The following is a 19,907-nucleotide window of genomic DNA, read 5'->3' on the forward strand; positions in this document are numbered from 1 at the left end:
ATAATCCATGTTATGAATACATATTTACTTATTGGGGGAATGATACATGCTTTTATTATAAAAAGCTAAAAAAAAAACCCAGTATGAAAACAAATAACAAAGTAAACGGCTCTCGTGTTTTTAGCGCCGCCTAGCGGCTGTAATTAAGATCAACACAACTGGTAAAAACCCGAGAGAAATCGATTCTGAATCAGATCCTGAATCAGATTCTGAATCAAATTCCAGCTATTGGGTAAGAGTTCTTCTAAGAATTGATTCAACACAATGTTTCGATTCTCGATTATAAAACTAAACAAGGAAAGCAATTATACATAATTAAGCAAATTATACAATGCCGTGATGTTAATAACCATGACAAGGGCTCATCTGAATCACTTTTATGCTGTAGTACACTATTTCTGGGGGATGGTTTGCCATATGATATGTAAATCCAATCCGAGAATATACTAATGATCTCTTGGTGTTAATACACAGCCATGAAATCCCCTAAAACACCGCGATAAATTAATGCTCGAGTTATTTACACTAGAATAAACAGCTTGTTTTGTATTGTTTTTGTTTGTTTTTTTCGCTCGTAACCGAATCCACTTTCGATTCTGTGGAAATGACTCGAAAGATTCACATTGCATTCGACACTCGATTCCCCAAAGCTTCGCATTCGACTCTGAACTCTCAATACGTGGAATAGAAGAACCGACTCTTTTTTATTTATTTTTTATTTTTTTATTTTTACCGGAACCGACTCCTAGCTCAAGAGACAGCACATCGCGTACTTTTTTTTTTTTTTAATTTATTATTACTATTATTATTATTTTATTTTTTTTTATTTGGCCTTTACAAAAAAAAAAAAAAAAAAACCCATATGGCTGTATTTGATGACTTTGAGAATAAGTGATGTAGCGATGGTGGTGTGGCGATGCTCAGGCTTCGTGGATTTTAATTTGTCGGAGCGTATTATGGTAGGGATTTTGTTCTGAAATGCCAATAAACACGAGAAGAGTGTCTTAAGGAAACCAGTTAGGGGAATATAGCGCGTTGTGTGTGCTTAAGTAACGTTCGGGTAATTTTCAGCCAAAAGCTTACGGAAGCTGTTTTGCATATTTGTGTAATGTGGGAATGTTCTGTAGTAAAGCCAAGCACGTGAGCATGAGGTAATGTCATGCCTAAGAGGTTATAATGCAGTAATGACTAAGCATTAGGTCTATTAAATAATGGATGTTTGATGTAGCTGATGCCTTTTTTTCCCCCCCAACCTCAACCCAATGTACTGAGCTCGGTTTCATTTCCCGGCTCGGCGTTAGGCAGGTCACATGCTCGCTCGGGAATAATAATGGCTGCACAGGAACCGTCCCCTCCGTCTTCACTGGAAGGCAACAAGCCGGGCTTCCCGAGGAAAATCCTGGCCAACAAGCTGGAAGAAAAACATCTGTGTAACATCTGTCAGAAAATCCTGCGGAGGCCGTTTCAGGCGCAGTGCGGACACCGATTCTGTTCATACTGCTTTAACAAAACAGTGAGGTAAGCGCTCAGTGCTATGGAGCAACATGCTAACGGGAAGGTACAATAAGCTCACACCTACCTACGATCTGATCATATTTTAATATTATCACATGACACGCCTAATAAAGGCTTGATATACACAGCTGGGACGTTTATCTGACGTTTTTCTCCCCCTCGCAGGACATTGTCAGTAAAACGGGTGTTTTTTGGACGGAAGACGAACAAAAGAAAAACAGGGCTTTGGGGGGCTAGCTCAGTTAGCTCCGGTTCCGTTACAGTCATTGTGCGCTGTTGTTGCCAGGCACATTAGACTTGATATCGAGACTGATCAATTTATTCCGCCTGGAATGGGGGGGGGGGGCAACACCATTTTTACAACAAATCTTCTCTTTACACATTTCTAATTTTTTGTTTGTTTGTTTTTCTTTCAGTTCTGGTCCCCAAAAATGCAGTGCCTGTATAAAAGAAGATATATTTGAGGAGCCAACATCCATTCTGAAACAGGGCTGTGTAAGTGAAGCCTCAGACACACACACACACACAGTGAAATATTTATTTTTACATATATATATATATATATATATATATATATAAAAAATATTTATAACAATACACACTGACACTCGTCTTTTTGTTTTAGTTGTTTTAATATAATATGCTGAAATAGAGTTTTTGAGACAAATATGGACGTGCAGTGATTTACCCCATAAATAAATAAAAAAATAAATAAGTAGATAAATAAATAAATGCTTGTTTAATCTGGCTTTGTATTATTATTATTATTATTATTATTATTATTAGTAGTAGTAGTAGTAGTAGTAGTAGTATAACAACAACAGTAATAATAATCACAACAATGACAACCCAAGAAAAATAGCTTTTTAAATGACTGGCATATTTTTATATGTTTAAAATAATTTAATAATTATCTATCTATCTATCTATCTATCTATCTATCTATCTATCTATCTATCTATCTATCTATCTATATATATATATATCTATAGAGTTTTAAGACAAATATGGACGTGCAGTGATTTACCCTATAAATAAATAAATACATAAATAAATAGATAGATAGATAGATAGATAGATAGATAGATAGATAGATAAATGCTTGTTTAATCTGGCTTTGTATTACCATTATTATTATTATTATTATTATTATTATTATTATTATTATTATTTTATTATTTTTATTATTATTATTATTATTATTATTATTATTGTTAGTAGTAGTAGTAGTATAACAACAACAATAATAATAATCACAACAATGACAACCCAAGAAAAATAGCTTTTTAAATCACTGGCATATTTTTATATGTTTAAAATAATTTAATATCTATCTATCTATCTATCTATCTATCTATCTATCTATCTATCTATCTATCTATCTATCTATCTATAGAGTTTTAAGACAAATATGGGCGTGCAGTGATTTACCCTATAAATAAATAAATAAATAAGCAAACAAATGCATGCTTTTTTAATCTGGCTTTGTATTATTATTATCATTATTATTATTATCATTATTATTATTATTATTATTATTATTATTATTATTATTATTATTGTTATTGTTAGTAGTAGTAGTATAACAACAATAATAATAATAATCACAACAATGACAACCCAAGAAAAATAGCTTTTTAAATCACTGGCTTAATTTTTATATGTTTAAATAATGTAATAACTATCTATCTATCTATCTATCTATCTATCTATCTATCTATCTATCTATCTATCTATCTATCTATCTATCTATCTATCTATCTTTAAGACAAATATGGATGTGCAGTGATTTACCCCATAAATAAACAAATAAATAAATAAATTTCCTAACTGTCAGAAGATAGAGGTATTAAATCTGGCTTTTTTAAACTAATACTTTAAACTTAAATTCCTGTTGAATGTCAAAAATAGATAAATTAATAAATGTATTTACAAAATGAAACAAACAAAAAATAAATAAAATAAACAGACTATAATTGTCCAAAAATCAAGAAAATAAATTAATATTTTATTCTCCTTTTGCATTGTTTTTAGTTATTCACAGTTGTTCCTCCTCCTTCTCCTCCTCCTCTTCTTCTTCTTCTTCTTCTTCTGGACTACAAACAACAATAATAGCATTATTAATAATTAACAACCTATTAAACAAAATCTTTATTACTGACTTATTTTACACATTTGTAATGGTTAGGTTATATAAGGGTATTGGTGGTAGGTTTCTTACCTACTATGCGAAAGGCTTGGGTTTGATTCCCAGCCAATACCCAAACCCATTGGATGCAGTGCCGGTCCCAAGCCCGGATAAAAATGGGAGGGTTGTGTCAGGAAGGGCAAAACCTGTGCCAAGTTGTTGTTGACCAGTTGGTCTGCTGTGGTGACCCCTCACCCGCAGTGAGCAGCCGAAAGATCAACAAGATAATGGTTAGGTTATATGGTTTTATTTATTTGTGCTTAAATTTGGTTTCTAAACCATAAATAGTGAAGTTTCTGTCTTAGTTATAGAGTTTTAATTAGAAAAAAACATTTAAGATAAAAATATGCATGTGTAATATATTTTATGATCTGTAGACGTTCTTAAAATATTATTATGATTAAAAATATTATTATTATTATACTCAGAAATCAGGAACATCAGCCAAAGAATTCTCAGCATGTGTGGGAAGATCTTCTTGAAAAAGCCTCGCAGGCGGTTCCCTCATCATGCTGCTTGATAAAATGCCAAGCCTGTAAAAACACGACTTCTATCAACAGTCCAAAACCATGAGAGTTTTGGTTTGATTAAAAAGGAGTGTTCCAGCTTCTTCTTCTTCCTCTTCTTCTACTTTTATATCTTTTAATCCCTTCTCTCTTATCTGCCATGTTAGTCATGTACTTGTGATTTGCACACAGGAAATTTGAGACTTCTTCTAAACTGAGGAGAGACCAGGAAGTCTGTTAACTTCAATCACATTACTGTTGAAATCTAACAGCTGAGGCAGTTAATAAAGGTTTTTTCCAGTAAAGAGAAAGCAACAGCCCCCCCCTCTATTTTCAATACAATCAATATCAATACATTCTGGGTTTCTGGAGAGCCTGGATTTATAAAGATATCTATTTAAAGAAATGGCCACAGAACCGACAGTGCTCAAGCAAATCTTAGCTTAGTGGTTAGCACGTTTGCCTCACACCTCTCCAACGTCCTGGGTTTGAGTCTTGCTCCTGCTCACTGTGTGTGTGTGTGTGTGTGTGTGGTTCTCGCCATGCTTGGTGGATTTTCTCTGGGTGCTCCGGTTTCCTCCCACATGTCCCAAAGACATGCTTCTAGGCTGATTGGACTCTCTAAATTGTGTTATTGTGCCCTGCGATGGGTTGGCACTCCGTCCAGGGTGTATCCTGCCTTGATGCTCGATGACTCCTGAGGTCCGAGGCTCCCTGTGACCCGAGTATAGATCGGATAAGCGGTACAGACATTGGAATGAAATGAAATGATGAAATATCACAGAGAAATTAAAGTAAACTAAATCTGTATAATTCATCCTTTCTGAGATTCCTGTTCAGACTGAGAAATGAACAGTAATGTGTATGAAAGTTGAATAAAACACTACATAAGAGCAGCTTTTCTCCTGATCCTAAGACTGCGTCATGGGTCCAGTCTATCATTTGAACAACATTTCTTGTATTTGAAATGATCATTGTGTTTCACCACTAAGCTAAAACCTGTTAGATTTTTTCAGTAACACAACATCTGTGAACATCCCACAGGCTTTTCCTGACAATGCTGCTAAAAGAGAAGTTGAAGCCCTCGAAGCAGTTTGTATCAATGAAGGTTGCAGCTGGACAGGCACCATCAAGGAATATGAGGTGCGGTGGTGAGAATTTCCTGCATCCCTTACACAAATTTCAACAAAATGGAAGTGTTAGATATTTGGAAACGTGGAAGAAAGATGCGATATTCTGTAATAGAGTGTGTGAGGATGACTGACCTGAGCTCACATGACAGGATGACTGACTGTGGCTTGAATTGTGTGCACACAAAGATATTTGTGATCAACACAAACTGCATCACAAACAAGCACTTCATCTCAGCGAGCACTGAGCCCTGAGACACACTGGCCTCCTTTTGTCCCACTCATAATAGTCGACCCTTGTCTCACAAGTCAACTATATTTTTGGGACTTTGGTAAGGAAATGAATAAACCCCATAGGATTAACCACAGTGTTAAATTTGCTTAGCGAGGCCAAAAAATTGGAATTCTCACCTCTTTTTTGTGTCTATGTTCAGCATTGAACTTCTTTGTACAGTGGTGCTTAATGACTCATATGAAATTAGACACTTTAGAATTACAAAATAAGGAATTTTGTAGTTTTTCTGTTTTTACTTAGCCTACTAGGGGCAACAAACAACAACGGATAGTTTAATATTTCATAATAGCAAATTAATAGCAATAGTTTCATAAGTAAATAAGTAACCCATGGGTAAATAAGTAACCCATTCCTGCTCTCTGAGATGCTTGTTCATAAGCAGTTAAGATATGAAGGTGTTTATCTTCAACCACTAAAATTCTGTGTAAGGTTATCTGACAGAGGGGAAAAACACACGCCTCGCACTGAAAGCCAACAGAGTCCTAACTCATTTTATATCAGACGTACGGTGATAATTCTTTCGTTTCTACTGATTGAAAAGGACCGATAAGACGACTTCCGTTCCACCGGCTGAAGGGTTAAACCTGGGGTTAAATTTGGGTCAAAGTGTTATAAGCAGGCTAAAAAGTTTCACAAAAATGTAAACTTTCACTTCCACTTTTAACTAGAACATTTCCCAAAACTGTGTAGTATGGTGGTGAAGACATATCATTGAATAAGACTGTGTGCTCTGCTGTCGCTCTTTTGCCCATCACTTTTATCTCTCTTCACAATATTTCCGTAATGATGCAACACTTCACGTGCTATCCTACTGACATTTGGGAAATTTGTTTAGCATTTGCACAACATTTGGGTGAAAGGTTCAGATGAATGTCATATTCAGTGTCACATGGTTTTGCATACTTGGGTTTATTTCCCCTCCAGGCCACACACGAGGGACAGTGTGATTTTATGATCATCCCGTGTCCATCCTGCAAAGAGCTCCTGAGAGCCAATGAACTCGAACGTCATAATGAGCGCGAATGCCCCGAGAGGACTCTGAACTGCAAATACTGCAAAGAACCTTTTCATTTTAAAAATATAAAGGTGAACTGTCTAGTTTTTACTAATTGGATGAATGTGAGGATGATTGTGGCACAAAGCCAAAAGGTTTACACATGATGAAGAAGAAAAAAACAATATCTGCCTTGATCTTTAGGCCCATGATGAGATTTGTCCAAAATACCCGATGATTTGTGAAGGTTGTGCGAAGAAGAAAATTCCCAGAGAGAAGGTGAATAAACGTGTTATTATTGTTATTATTACTGTATTATTAATTATTAGTAGCTGCTGAACTGATATGTTGCTCATGCTTTTTCTCTTTTATGTGGATGTAAGTATGTGGATCACATTAAGCTGTGTACCAAATTCCGCACCCCATGCAGATTTCACGTTGTCGGCTGCGACATGTCTGTGAGTACCCTCGTATCAGTAATACACTCATTCGTTTTTTTTACTTTGAAGATGCCAGTAAGCCCACAGCCCTGCATGGTCCAGAGCAAAACTGGCTGTGCTTTCTGGCTCACACTGTTCAGTTGCGCTTGTTGGTTGTGGTATGATTGAGTATTTGTTACCAATTAAAAATAATGCAATGCAAAATTTCTGGAAGACTGAATGAATCATAAAGTCTAGTAGTTCTGCCTCTTTAAGAAACACAAACAGTTTGTGGTTTAAGTTTTAAAAGTCACAAGTTTTCTGCTTAAAAGCTGGAAAAACATTGTGGTAGTGTAAAGTTTTACGTTCATATTTGCAACACCGAATGTGTAAATTCAATTTGAAATAAAAATAAAAAGGTATTTAAAAATGTGTTTTTATCCGATTCATCGATTAATCGAAACAGTGATCGCCCGATTATTCGAATATGAAAATAATCATGTGCTTTAGCTCTTCATTTGAATCTATTCCATCTGGTAAGGTAGGATTCTGACTTTTGCGTACTATTTGTTTAACTTGGTTGGTTGTAGTTATTTGAACTGTGTTATATTGTATAGCTTGTTGATCCTTTAGTGTTGGTCTATGCTTCTTAGTTGTCTCAGGTGATTAATCAAGAGTAGTTTCAGTCACCCTTAAGGTGTGAATTGTGGGCAGGGCTTACTCATTTATTTTGAAGGCTCTCCATGTAGCCCGGTCAAGACCTGTTAATAGTAAGTGTGTATCATACTTTCTTGTTCTGTTATATTTTTAACTCGCACTTAACCTCACTTTCACCAAACCACAGACATGCCTCAAACCCATCTCTGTTCTTACCTCTTACAGAGGCAGGCATTATTACCCACGAAGCAAAGGTCATGTTTCCAGCAATCTCATCTACCCTCCCCTGTTGTCTCAGTCTCAAACAGCGGTGGTAGGTGGGCTCTGGAACTGCCAGTCTGCTGTAAGGAAGGCTGATTTCATCTCAGCTTTAGCTTCCCACTACTCCTTTGATTTTCTGGCACTAACCGAGACCTGGATATCACCACAAAACATGGCTACACCGACTGCTCTATCCTCTGCCTATGCTTTCTCTCACTCACCACGAGAATCAGGCAGGGGTGGTGGCACAGGTCTGCTGTTGTCCGGGAGATGGTGTTTCACACCTCTCTCCTTGTCTCATCTAACCATCTCTTCTTTTGAATTCCATGCAGTTTCAGTTACATCTCCAATCAACCTATCCATCATTGTCATCTACCGTCCTCCTGGTACCCTTGGAGACTTCATGGAAGAAATGGACACACTCGTCAGCGCCTTCCCTTCTGATAGCACCCCTCTGACGGTCCTTGGAGATTTCAACCTCCCATCCGACAAGCTTCAGTCTTCTGGCCTTCTGACTCTTCTGAATTCGTTCTCCTTGTCATTCAACAGCTGCCCTCCAACACACAAGGGAGGAAATGTCCTGGACTTGGTCTTCACCTGCCCTTCCCCAGCTACAGACATGACTGCTACCCCGCTTCACATCTCAGATCATCACTTGGTATCCTTCACTATCATTCTCCCTGTCCTACCCAAACGTAACTCCCAACATCCCTCTCTCATCCACCGGAACCTTCACCCTATCTCTCCTTCCTCTGTAGCTTCCTGCACTCTTTCATCTCTTCCTGACTATGACTCCTTTTCCTCCTTACCCCTAGACTCGGCTACAGACACTATTCTCTCCTCTCTTTCATCAACCATGGATCTTCTCTGCCCTTTATCCACTAAACACAGGAAGACTTCTTGTCCTGCTCCTTGGCTGTCAGATGTGCTTCGCAACAATCGGAGAGAACCAAGAACAGCTAAGAGGAAGTGGAAGAAATCTCGACTGGACGCAGATCTCACCTCTTATCGTATGCTTCTGTCCAGATTCTCTTCAGACGTGACTTCTGCCAAGACTTCCTTCTACAAGGAAAAGCGTGAAGCTTCTGCACAAGATCCCCGAAAGCTCCACAACATCTTCTCAGCACTACTCAACCCTCCGACTCCACCTGCTCCATTCTCCCTGACCGCTGAAGATTTTGCTACTTTTTACACAGAGAAGATTGAGAAGATCTGCCAGACCTTCAAGTCCGCCCCAACATCATTTACATTACTCAGCCTGGACTCAGCTACTCCTTCACTGAAGCATCTCTCAACCATAGCAGTAGAAGAGGTTTTTCAGATCATTCACTCTTGCAATCCCACCACCTGCCCACTGGATCCAATCCCTTCCACAATGTTCCAGACCATCTGACCTGACCTCCTGCCCTTCATCACCACAGTCATCAATGGATCCATAACATCAGGACAGGTACCAACTGCCTTTAAGCAAGCAAGGGTTATCCCTATACTGAAGAGACCTGCTTTGGATCCCTCCGGTATCACTTCTCTCCTTGTGGCGTGTACGGATGCAGCAGCTCCTGGCTCTCGCTTTTGGTGCGTTTTTGTTTGTTTTTTTGTGTGTTTTTGATCTGTTGCTTCTATGAAGCGACAGGACTTACTGGACATTGGATTTCAGCACAAGATTGCAGTCACACATGACTTTCATCGCACTCACAACATTCCAGTGGACATCGCCAGACCACCGGGATCCCCCTGGATTGTTGTCGGCCCTGGCAGACGGCGCAGACAGCGTCGGGGCGAGGAAACAAAAGCGGGGCTCCCGGGCCGGCCTTCTTGCGAGACTTAGAAAACAACCACACAAGCCTCTGCTACCAAGCATGTTCCTCACCAATGATCCATGGCTCACAAAATGGAGGAATTGGAGCTACATATTGCTAGGAATCGCTACATCCACAACTGCTGTATTATGATCATATCTGAGACCTGGCTTCACCCGCGAATCCCTGACGCAGCAGTGCAGCTAGCTGGCCGCACTCTCCACCGCTGGGATAGAAACAAAGACTCCGGTAAGAGCAGAGGAGGGGGTGTATGTATATACGTACACAATGACTGGTCAAACAGCAGTATAATCATAGACAGCCACTGCTCTCCAGACCTAGAGTTCATGGTTGTTAAATGCCGCCCGTTCTTTTTACCAAGAGAGCTAACAGTAGTGATTGTCACTGCAGTTTATATACCACCCGACGCTACAGTTAATATAGCTCTCGCTCTCCTACTAGACGCCGTAAATAAACAGCAGCGAGCCCACCCCGACGGCGTACACATCATAGCAGGAGATTTTAATCAGGCAGAACTCAAAACTGTACTCCCACACTTCCAGCATTTAAATTGCCCAACCAGAGGGGAAAACACACTTGATAATGTGTACACCAACATCAAACATGCATATAGAGCCACCCCTCTCCCTCACCTAGGCCAGTCAGATCATCTCTCTCTGCTCCTTACTCCAGCATATATCCGTCTCAGAAGGAGAACACCACCACTCACAAGGACTGTGACTACATGGCCTGAGGACGCACTTTCTCAGCTCCAGGACTGTTTCGCACACACTGACTGGGATGTTTTCGAACATCATGACCTGGCTGTTCACACTGATGCTGTGCTGGCCTACATCAAGTACTGTATGGACAACGCCACAGTGAATAAAATCATCCAGGTTTTTTCTAACCAGAAACCCTGGATGACTAGACAAGTCCACAAGCTCCTTAAAGACCGTGATGTGGCCTTTAGGTCAGGTGATGGAGCTCTTTACAGTGCTTCCAGAGCCAACTTGAAGAGAGGAATTAAGGAGGCAAAGAGGGATTACAAAAGGAGGGTAGAGGATCACTTCACGGACGGCAACCCAAGACAGGTATGGCAGGGACTCCAGCACTTAACCAACTTCAGAAGCAGCAGCGATGCAGTTGGGAACAGCTCAGCCTCACTGGCAGAGGAGCTGAACTGTTTTTTTGCTCACTTCAACACACCACAGCGGCACAAAGCCACACCACCTCAGCCCACACCAGGCCCTGGCACCCCCCCACTCACTGTCCAGGAGCACGAAGTGAGGCAAGTGCTCAGAGCAGTGAACCCACGGAAAGCTGCTGGCCCTGATGGCATTCCTGGGAAGGTGCTCAAGGGGTGTGCTGACCAGCTTTCAGGAGTCCTCGCCAACCTCTTCAACCTTTCCCTGATACAAGCCTCAATCCCATCCTGCCTGAAATCATCCACAATTATCCCCATACCTAAGAAACCAGCCACAGATCACCTCAACGGCTATCGCCCGATCGCCCTCACTCCTGTAATCATGAAGTGCTTCGAGAGGCTGGTCCTACAGCATCTGAAGACCTGCCTCCCCTCCACCTTTGATGCACATCAGTTTGCTTACAGAGCAAAAAGATCAACTGAGGACGCAATAGCCATAGCTCTTCATAATGCGCTGAGCCATCTGGAACATCAGGAGAACTATGTGAGGATGCTTTTCATCGATTACAGCTCAGCATTTAACACAATCAAACCAGACATCCTCTTCAATAAACTGATAGACCTGGGCCTCCCTTCACTCACCTGCGCATGGATCAGAGACTTCCTGACCGACCGCCCTCAGACTGTTAAACTTGGTCCTCACCTCTCCTCCACCCACACGCTCAGCATCGGCTCCCCTCAGGGGTGTGTGCTGAGTCCATTGCTGTACTCCCTGCTGTACACACACGATTGCCGCCCAGCCCATCACCAGAATGCCATCATCAAGTTTGCTGATTATACCACAGTGGTGGGTCTGATTACAAGGGGGGATGAGGCTGCCTATAAGGATGAGATCCTGAGACTGTCAAAGTGGTGTTCAGCTAACAACCTGGCACTGAACACCACCAAAACAAAGGAAATCATCCTTGACTTCAGAAGGCACAGGGCAGACCCCGCTCCCCTCTACATCAATGGAGATTGTGTTGAGAGGGTTCAGACATTTAAATTCCTTGGCACCATCATCTCTGAAGATCTCACATGGTCTGCCAACACCACAGCAACCATCAAAAAGGCACAGCAGTGCCTTCACTTCCTCAGAGTACTGAAGAAGAACAATCTGAGGGAGAAGCTGCTGGAGACCTTCTACCACTCTGTAGTGGAGAGCCTACTGACGTACTGTATATCAGTATGGTATGGCTGCTGCACTGAGGCAGACAAGAAGGGAATACAGAGAATAATTAACACAGCGCAGAGGATCATCGGCTGCCCCCTTCCCTCCCTGAAGGACCTCTACGGCTCCCGCTGCCTAAACAGAGCTCAGAACATTGTAAAAGACCACTCGCACCCTGGTTCCCACCTGTTCAACCTGCTGCCCTCCGGTAGGCGCTACAGGTGCATCAAAACCTGAACAAACAGACTCAAGAATAGCTTTTTCCCCAGAGCTATAATCACACCGAACACACACATGCACTAACCCCACCCCCCTTCCCAGCACAACTTTTCCACTCAGTGTTCTACCAGTGCAATATCACTAATACCTCAGTGAAATATTAGGCAATTTTCACTCAGTGTAATATGTGTATTTTACTGGTGCAATGTTCTACCTCATGCAACATGTATATTCTACCAGTGCAATATTTTATTCTATTTTATTCTATTTATTTTATTTTAATTATTTGGGTCTTTTTGTACCTATGCACCTCAAGCAGAAGCTCTACTATTTCGTTATTTATATTTATATAAAATTTATACATATATATATATATATATATATATATATATATATATATATTTATAAGGGCTAATAATGGCATTACAAATCTCCTGGAACTTATTATGTGTGTTATTCCAGGTAAATTTCTTCTTTTCCATTTTCATGGTGTAGTACAGTAATCCCCCTCTGTATTGTGGTTCATATATCGCGGTCCCAGTATATCGCAGATTTTTATTTGGAACATAACTAATTTTTTTTGCGGATTTTCCCGGTATATCGTGGTATCCGCAAACCTTATAGTGAATTGTTTTTGTTTAAATAAGGTAATTTATTAATAAAAAATATAATTATTAATTACAAAATATAAACATTAATTAAAATAAAGTAAAATTTTAATAATATATATCAAATACTGTACAGCATAGCATTGTTTAGGAAAGCGCAGTGCGCGGATGCTCAAAATCAAAATACAGTACAGCTGGAGAAACGAGTCCGGCCAATCAGAATGCCCTATTCATTTAATCACGGTTGTGATTGGCTGCTGGCTATGCGTGCAGTTGGGGAAAGGGAAGCAGAATTCTCCCCCATCCCATTTCGCGTCACTGTCCCGAGTGTTTGGTTTTGTTCTGTGTAGGCTGTATTTTACGATTTTTCTGTAAGCCCTATTATCTCGCCCAAACACTCTGCACCTTCTATGGCTTCTGGCAAGGAACATACATACATACAGTACTCACTGTGTTTCCTGTGAGTGTGGAAGGGTAATTTACGGCTTAAACAATTAAAAAAAAAGCATTTGGGGGTTGCATCTGTGTATCACGGATTTTCTTTTATCTCGGATGGTTTTGGAATGTAACCCCTGCGATAAACGGGGTTTTACTGTAGCAAGAATGTTTAGCAAGAAAGTTGGAAATCAAAATCCTGGAAACTTAGTATGACTAACTATGAGTTTTTTCTCCACAAAGAAAAAGAAAAAACCTCTCTTAAGAATGTCCTAACATGAGTCATCCTCACTCAATTGCAGGTGGAGAAAGAGAAGATCCACGAGCATGAGCGGGCATGCTCATACGAGCACCTGAATCTGCTGCTGCACTTTATAATGGGCATCAAGGTGAGTGTGGAGAGCCTGCAGCCGCAGGGCCTTGAGCTGGCCAGCCACAAGCTCAAGGAGCTGCAGCAGTCTCTGTGCGAGCTGGAAGTCAAACTGGGCCAGCTGAGCGCTGGGGCTCCCGTGCAGGGGCCCTGCGTGCCGTGTGCGCCTGCGCCTAATCCTCCACCTCCTGTGCCACCCGTGCCCACCCTGGCCACCTCGTTCACCCCGCTGCCCAGCACTGTCGGCGCCGCCCTCGAGCTGCAGCTGCACAGTGAGAAGACCAAGGTGGCTGAGCTGAGTCGTCGCTGCCAGGAGCTCGAGCTGAAGGCCAGCACCTTCGAGAACATCGTGTGCGTGCTGAATCGCGAGATGGAGCGCTCGGCCACCACCATGGAGGCTTACAACCGGCAGCATCGGCTCGACCAGGACAAGATAGAGATCCTCAACAACAAGGTGATGAAGTGCTTCGAGAAAAAAAGAACTTAAAATCGAGGAAACTACTGAAAAGTTGAGTGCTTAATTAATACGGGTCAAAGACAAGCGATATGCATTTGTCCAAAAGCTGTTTATTGTATATAAAACTATTAATATGCATAAATGTTGTTACAATTTTCCACTCTTACTTTGCCTCATAATGATTCTCAGGGAAATCTCTAAACGTATTAACAAAGAAATGACCTTTTGTTGTGTCTGTTGGCTGCTTGCCTTCATCAGCAAAATAATGGCCAAACAGCACTCCAAAATCTTTGGCTAAAATTTGAGGACATGAACTGACCCTGTGTATTTTTAGCTGTGCAGTTTTCCACTCAAACTACCATTCTATGTCACAATTCAGTTCTCCTGTATGCAGAATACAATACTAGCTTAATGCTGGACTAGATAAATGCAGCAATAAAAGCATGGAAGATTTTAAGTTATAGAATCAAATCATTTACCATGATAGCTTTCAAAGGCATTAAACTTTCACAGTAGTATGTGACTCTCCATAGTACTTGACTGTACACCACTTACGTCTGCCTCTGTAATCTGCCTTCAGGTTCGTCAGCTGGAGAGGACGGTGGGGCTGAGGGATCTCTCCATCGTGGAGATGGAGAGCAAGATGAGAGAAATGTCAGCTGCTACCTACGATGGTGTGTTTGTGTGGAAGATCACAGACTTTGCCAAGAAGAGGCAAGACGCTGTAGCTGGACGAGCCCCGGCCATGTTCTCACCTGGTATAGATGGGAGACTGCAAGTAAATCTTACTAGTATTGTGGTTAGACTACAAGCTGAAATACATTCCTGCCTGTTTTGCAGCGTTTTATACAAGCAAGTACGGCTACAAGATGTGTTTGCGCATCTACCTGAACGGGGACGGAACAGGACGCGGCACTCACTTGTCTCTGTTCTTCGTGGTGATGAGGGGACACAGTGATGCCTTGCTCAAGTGGCCTTTTAACCAGAAGGTATTTCTTATCACTCATTCATCTGACAAGTGTCTCAAATGTGAAATCTGGGCACAGTGAAGTTACTGCAGTTAACATTTCTGTTTTGTTCATGTAATAACAGTATTTATTACATAAGGCTGAATTATGATGGGTCACATCGCACCCACCCGGTTTGATTACCGTCCTGTAACTGCACACCCCATCATGGTTTACCCATCACCACCTTACCATACTACTTTTTAAAATTTAACGCACTTTTTGTTATGTTTTGTTCAGTTATAGTTTGTTATTACTTACAATAATAAGTAATAGCTATAAAAGTATGACTAACTGAGGCCATATGATGCTGGTTGAAGAAGCCCAGTTAAAGACTCTGGATGAAGAATGCTGGTTGAAGAAGACCGGTTGAAGAAGCCTGGTTGAAGAATGCTGGTTGAAGAAACCTTGTTGAAGAACTCTGGTTGAAGAAGACTGTTTGAAGATCCCTGATTGAAGAATGCTGGTTGAAGAAGCCTGGTTGAAGAACTCTGGTTGAGGAAGACTGTTTGAAGATCCCTGGTTCAAGAATGCTGGTTGAAGAACTCTGGTTGAAGAAGACCAGTTGAAGAATGCTGGTTGAAGAACCCTGGCTGAAGAGTGGTTGAAGAACCCTAGATGAAGGAGCCTGGTTGAAGAACTCTGGTTGAAGAACCCTGGTTGAAGAAGACCAGTTAAAAAGCCTGACTAAAGAACCCTGGCTGATGGATTGTCCTTCTTTCTAAAGACATCAAAAGACAGACATATTAGTTTTGACTTAAAGCATTGTCAGTGTAATAAAGCACATTTTTGCATAATGGGAATGGAGCTATAACAACTAAAACCTGTCCAATTCCACACTTGCAGGTCACCCTGATGCTGCTGGACCAGAATAACAGAGAGCACATTATCGACGCGTTCCGGCCCGACATCTCGTCCTCGTCGTTCCAGAGACCCGTCAGCGACATGAACATCGCCAGCGGCTGCCCTCTCTTCTGCCCGCTCCCCAAGCTCGACTCCAAGAACTCCTACATCCGTGACGACACCATCTTCATCAAGGCCATTGTTGACCTCACTGGCCTTTAAGGCTGTAAGGCAGCTCTTTGCACTCCTCCAGCCTGCTGCGGTCGGTTTTCAGTGCCGTTCTTTCAGAGGCCTGAGACCTCTAGCAGATCTCTGATGGGGGCCTTACGCACCCCTGAATGACTCCCATTCCCAGGGCCGTGTTACTTTGCATCGCTCTACATTAATGTTGCCAACCCAAATTGTGCCTGGAGTTTGTGCAGTTTTGCTGTAATATAGTTGGAAAGTTCTCTCCTTGTTCCCCTTAGCGGGAATAGCTGTCAGCAGTGATTGTAATGTAACTATCGGTGCCCGTTTTGGCACTTCTGCCTTTTCTAGAGATTGAGAGAGGACTTTTACTCACAGGATAGGAGTCATTTCACCTTCAGGAGCTTTGCTTGTGCTGTGGCCAGTGTTTGGGGCTTGGCTTTTACTTTAACGGTGTTTGAACTAATTGCGTGTTTCTTTTGCATAGACAGACGTGGAGTTTCAATAACAATGAATGATGCTAACAAATTCTTTTGCTCCTATATAGTTCCTTAATCTTGCTTAATCTAATATCTAACCACTCTTGAGTGTATTACATCTTCTCGCCTCTCCTCTATGTATGTGGTGGTGAACATTGCTCGAATTCCATAAAGTCCGAAAGCGCAAAATTTGGGTTTATTTCCGACCCTGCTTGTGTTTGAGGTACGTGTATGTGCAGGTCTCTGTTTCCTTCCTTACCATTTTTTGGTGTTCTTTGCTGTATTAGTTTGCATGTTGGATCTGTGGAAGATACATTCAAGTTAGCAAAAGTGCAGGTTTGCACCTTGAACCTGAGAAGCGAAGGCAGTTTCATCGTAACTCCCTGTCAGCGAAAAATAGTGACACACCGGTGTTAGTTTAAACGCTCCAATTTTTTGCCTCTCATGCCTCAGTGTAGCCCATCATTTCACTATGAACAGATAGGATCATCCCAAGCGCAAGGCAGCAAGGCATCTGGGATTTATGCGAACACCCTAACTGGCAGCTTTTAGCCTAATCTGAGTGGAGACGTAGACTAGGACAGAAACTCGTGCTTTCTTGTGGCGTGAAAGGGCTGGTGTTGAATCGTACTTTGGTGTTTTCTCGTTCTGAGTGTTCTCTTGATGTTGTGCTGCTTTGGGCAAAAGTGATTATTGGCCCTCCAACTATAACGTACTCTTTTAACTAGAATTAGCCGAAAGGGGACTATTCTTTAGTCACTCCTGTTTTGTCGCTATACTATAAAGGTTCTCTATGGGTTTTACACTTTGTGAACGTACTAGAAACATGTGGTTGTTAAAGGAGCTATGTGTCGTGTAAGTGGTAATCATAAATCGTTTCAAAAAGATTGCAAGCATTCAACAAAAGTCACGAATTTACATTCGTTACCACAGCTCCTGTTGTCCCAGGCGACTTTGTGAAAGGAAAAAAAAAAAGAAAAAACGGAAAAAAATTGCTCTCAACATTGATTTTTGTCATTAAACGCCACGGCGCACTAACAGGACGAAGAAGTCGGCTCAAATATTCGCGCATTTGTACTGCGGACAACTCTGGAAGCAAAGGACTACTAATTATCAATTAGTAACTACAACTGCTAATCCTACCTGTAGCACCTGTAAGCCATCATAAGATCGAATAGGTTCCATAAAAGATAGCCCGACCTCGTTTTCTACACGCGATCACCTCAAGAGAAGCGGTAGTGTGGGTTTTATGTTTTTGTTTTGTTTTTATTTTGTTTTGTTTTGTTTTAGGAACCACAAGAGAGCATCGCTACACCTATTACAGTGCATGACTCTTCCATCCTAAGGGCTTACAGCATACAGTACGTCTTCCATACGAGGTTTCCGCTCTGATCCTTTTCCTAGATGGATATCTGAGATGCTTTTTTTTTTATTTATTTATTAATTTCATTTTTATTTTATAAAACAAACAAAAAAACAAACAGACAAAAAAAAAAAAGAGATGCCTTCATGCTACCGAAGCACCTAAGACCCAGCCTATTTTCAAACCAGTTCCGACAGACATTGAAACCTCTCTGTGCACGAGATGTTTCAATAAAGAAAACAAAACAAAACAAAACAAAACAACCAAACACACATATTGTAAAGTATTGGTTTACTTTGTAGACCAACATTTTATTTGTATTGCTTTTACTTTATTATCTGTTGAAATTGCGGTATATGATGGTAATAAATGTGAATGTGTTATATTGCTTATTTAAGTATAAATAGATATACTATTATACGGTGCACACAGTTGTCTGACTGTACGCTGTGCATATAATGAATATTAATTATATATCTAATATAGATTCTATTAAGTAATTATATATGTACTATTTCCTGTTGGGATGGTTTAAAAATGTGTTCGGGCGCTTTTCTTTTTTTATTTGGGCTTTAGCAAGTTCTCCACTTCGTGTCATCTTACGAGGAAACAAGTCTTTTCGAAAAAGATCTGCTGGTTTTTTCACCGCGACATTAATTTGGCAGTCGAGGTTTTCTCTTTAGCTTGCTCGTTTCGCCCCAGTGACATTTCAGCGCTTTCTTTTTTTTTCTTTCCCTTTTGTAAATAGGTGACGTGCCTCTGTAGTATAGCTCATACGAAGCACCCTGTCTCTCTCTCTCTACACGCCAGCTTAAGCAACCGCCGCATGCTGCAGATGTGCCGTGTTCGTGAGTCATCTCTATAACGTTAAAGCTTTCTTTAGACGAATAGCATATATTCCACTATAACACTTTGCCTTTTTTTCAATTGACCTCGCATTATTTGTCGTAATGCATACATTACAGTTCAGCTTGTGCAATTATACAAGTGACCTTCCTATAGTTTGAGTGTAATCTAGCGCGTTCATCCGGACGGTGGGTCGGATTTTTTTGTTTTCAGTCCGAAAGCTAGGCTTTTGCTAGACACACTACATATGCAGGAGTTTCGACCTGCAGCCGTTTAAATGTAAATTAACTCTCATACGCTATACTGAAGTGACGGTATTTTCTTATGTTTTTACATTTGAATCAAAAGCTCTAATGTCCTTTCTTAGATTACTGATCTAACTGAACTTGTACTTGTACTTTGTGTACATTTAATAAATTGTGTTGCCGGTTTATATCCTTGTAAGACCTCCGTCTTGCAGTGCCATAACATTTCTAATGCAGTTTACTTTGGAAAACTTGTGAAGACCTGCGACTAGCAGTGATGTGTAAAGGTAACGTGATTCTTTTCTCCCTTTACCATGGTTTTATCCTCTGACATCTTCAATAAATGCTTTTCTGACCTCACCGTGATGAAAGTCTGCTGAATTCTTTTTCCAGTCACCACATGATGGCACTAGTGTGACGCATTGTATCCATTTTCCTCTCCATCACTGATGCTGCATGCGCTCTCTCTCTCTCTCTCTCTCTCTCTCACACACACACACACACACACACACTGCTCTAAAAGAAAAGCCAAAGGAAGTTCAGTAAAATGGCCTCCGCTGGGCTGATGGGTTTCACAGAGTCCACTGAAGCATGCTCGATTTACTTTATCCAGCTCAGCACTTTTTTTTTTCCTGCTTCCGTTCAAACCGTTTCAACTAAAAAGCCGTGAAAGTCTGCAAAAGAAAATTGGTGTGACTTTGTCAGAAGAAAAATCCCACTTCATAGAG

At 40.9% G+C, this 19,907-nt stretch overlaps 1 protein-coding gene across 1 annotated transcript; it reads left to right on the top strand.

The window, feature by feature from the left end:
- Positions 1-249: 249 nt before the first annotated feature.
- traf2a (Tnf receptor-associated factor 2a) lies at positions 250-19,539 on the top strand. The gene is made up of 10 exons (XM_058374884.1): positions 250-1,518; positions 1,932-2,010; positions 5,254-5,352; positions 6,559-6,720; positions 6,833-6,907; positions 7,012-7,086; positions 13,686-14,207; positions 14,791-14,968; positions 15,051-15,199; positions 16,064-19,539. The coding sequence occupies exons 1-10, from the start codon at positions 1,232-1,234 to the stop codon at positions 16,280-16,282; spliced, it is 1,845 nt and encodes a 614-aa protein (XP_058230867.1). The 5' UTR covers positions 250-1,231; the 3' UTR covers positions 16,283-19,539.
- Positions 19,540-19,907: the final 368 nt, after the last annotated feature.

The sequence above is a fragment of the Hemibagrus wyckioides genome, linkage group LG22 (assembly GCF_019097595.1).
Source record: "Hemibagrus wyckioides isolate EC202008001 linkage group LG22, SWU_Hwy_1.0, whole genome shotgun sequence".
Lineage (NCBI taxonomy): Eukaryota > Metazoa > Chordata > Actinopteri > Siluriformes > Bagridae > Hemibagrus > Hemibagrus wyckioides.

Coding starts and splice junctions, on each gene's coding strand:
- traf2a (XM_058374884.1), top strand. CDS start 1,232: ATGCCTTTTTTTCCCCCCCAACCTCAACCCAATGTACTGAGCTCGGTT. Junction 6,908..7,011: donor AGAAAATTCCCAGAGAGAAG/GTGAATAAACGT, acceptor TGTGGATGTAAG/TATGTGGATCACATTAAGCT. Junction 15,200..16,063: donor AGTGGCCTTTTAACCAGAAG/GTATTTCTTATC, acceptor CCACACTTGCAG/GTCACCCTGATGCTGCTGGA.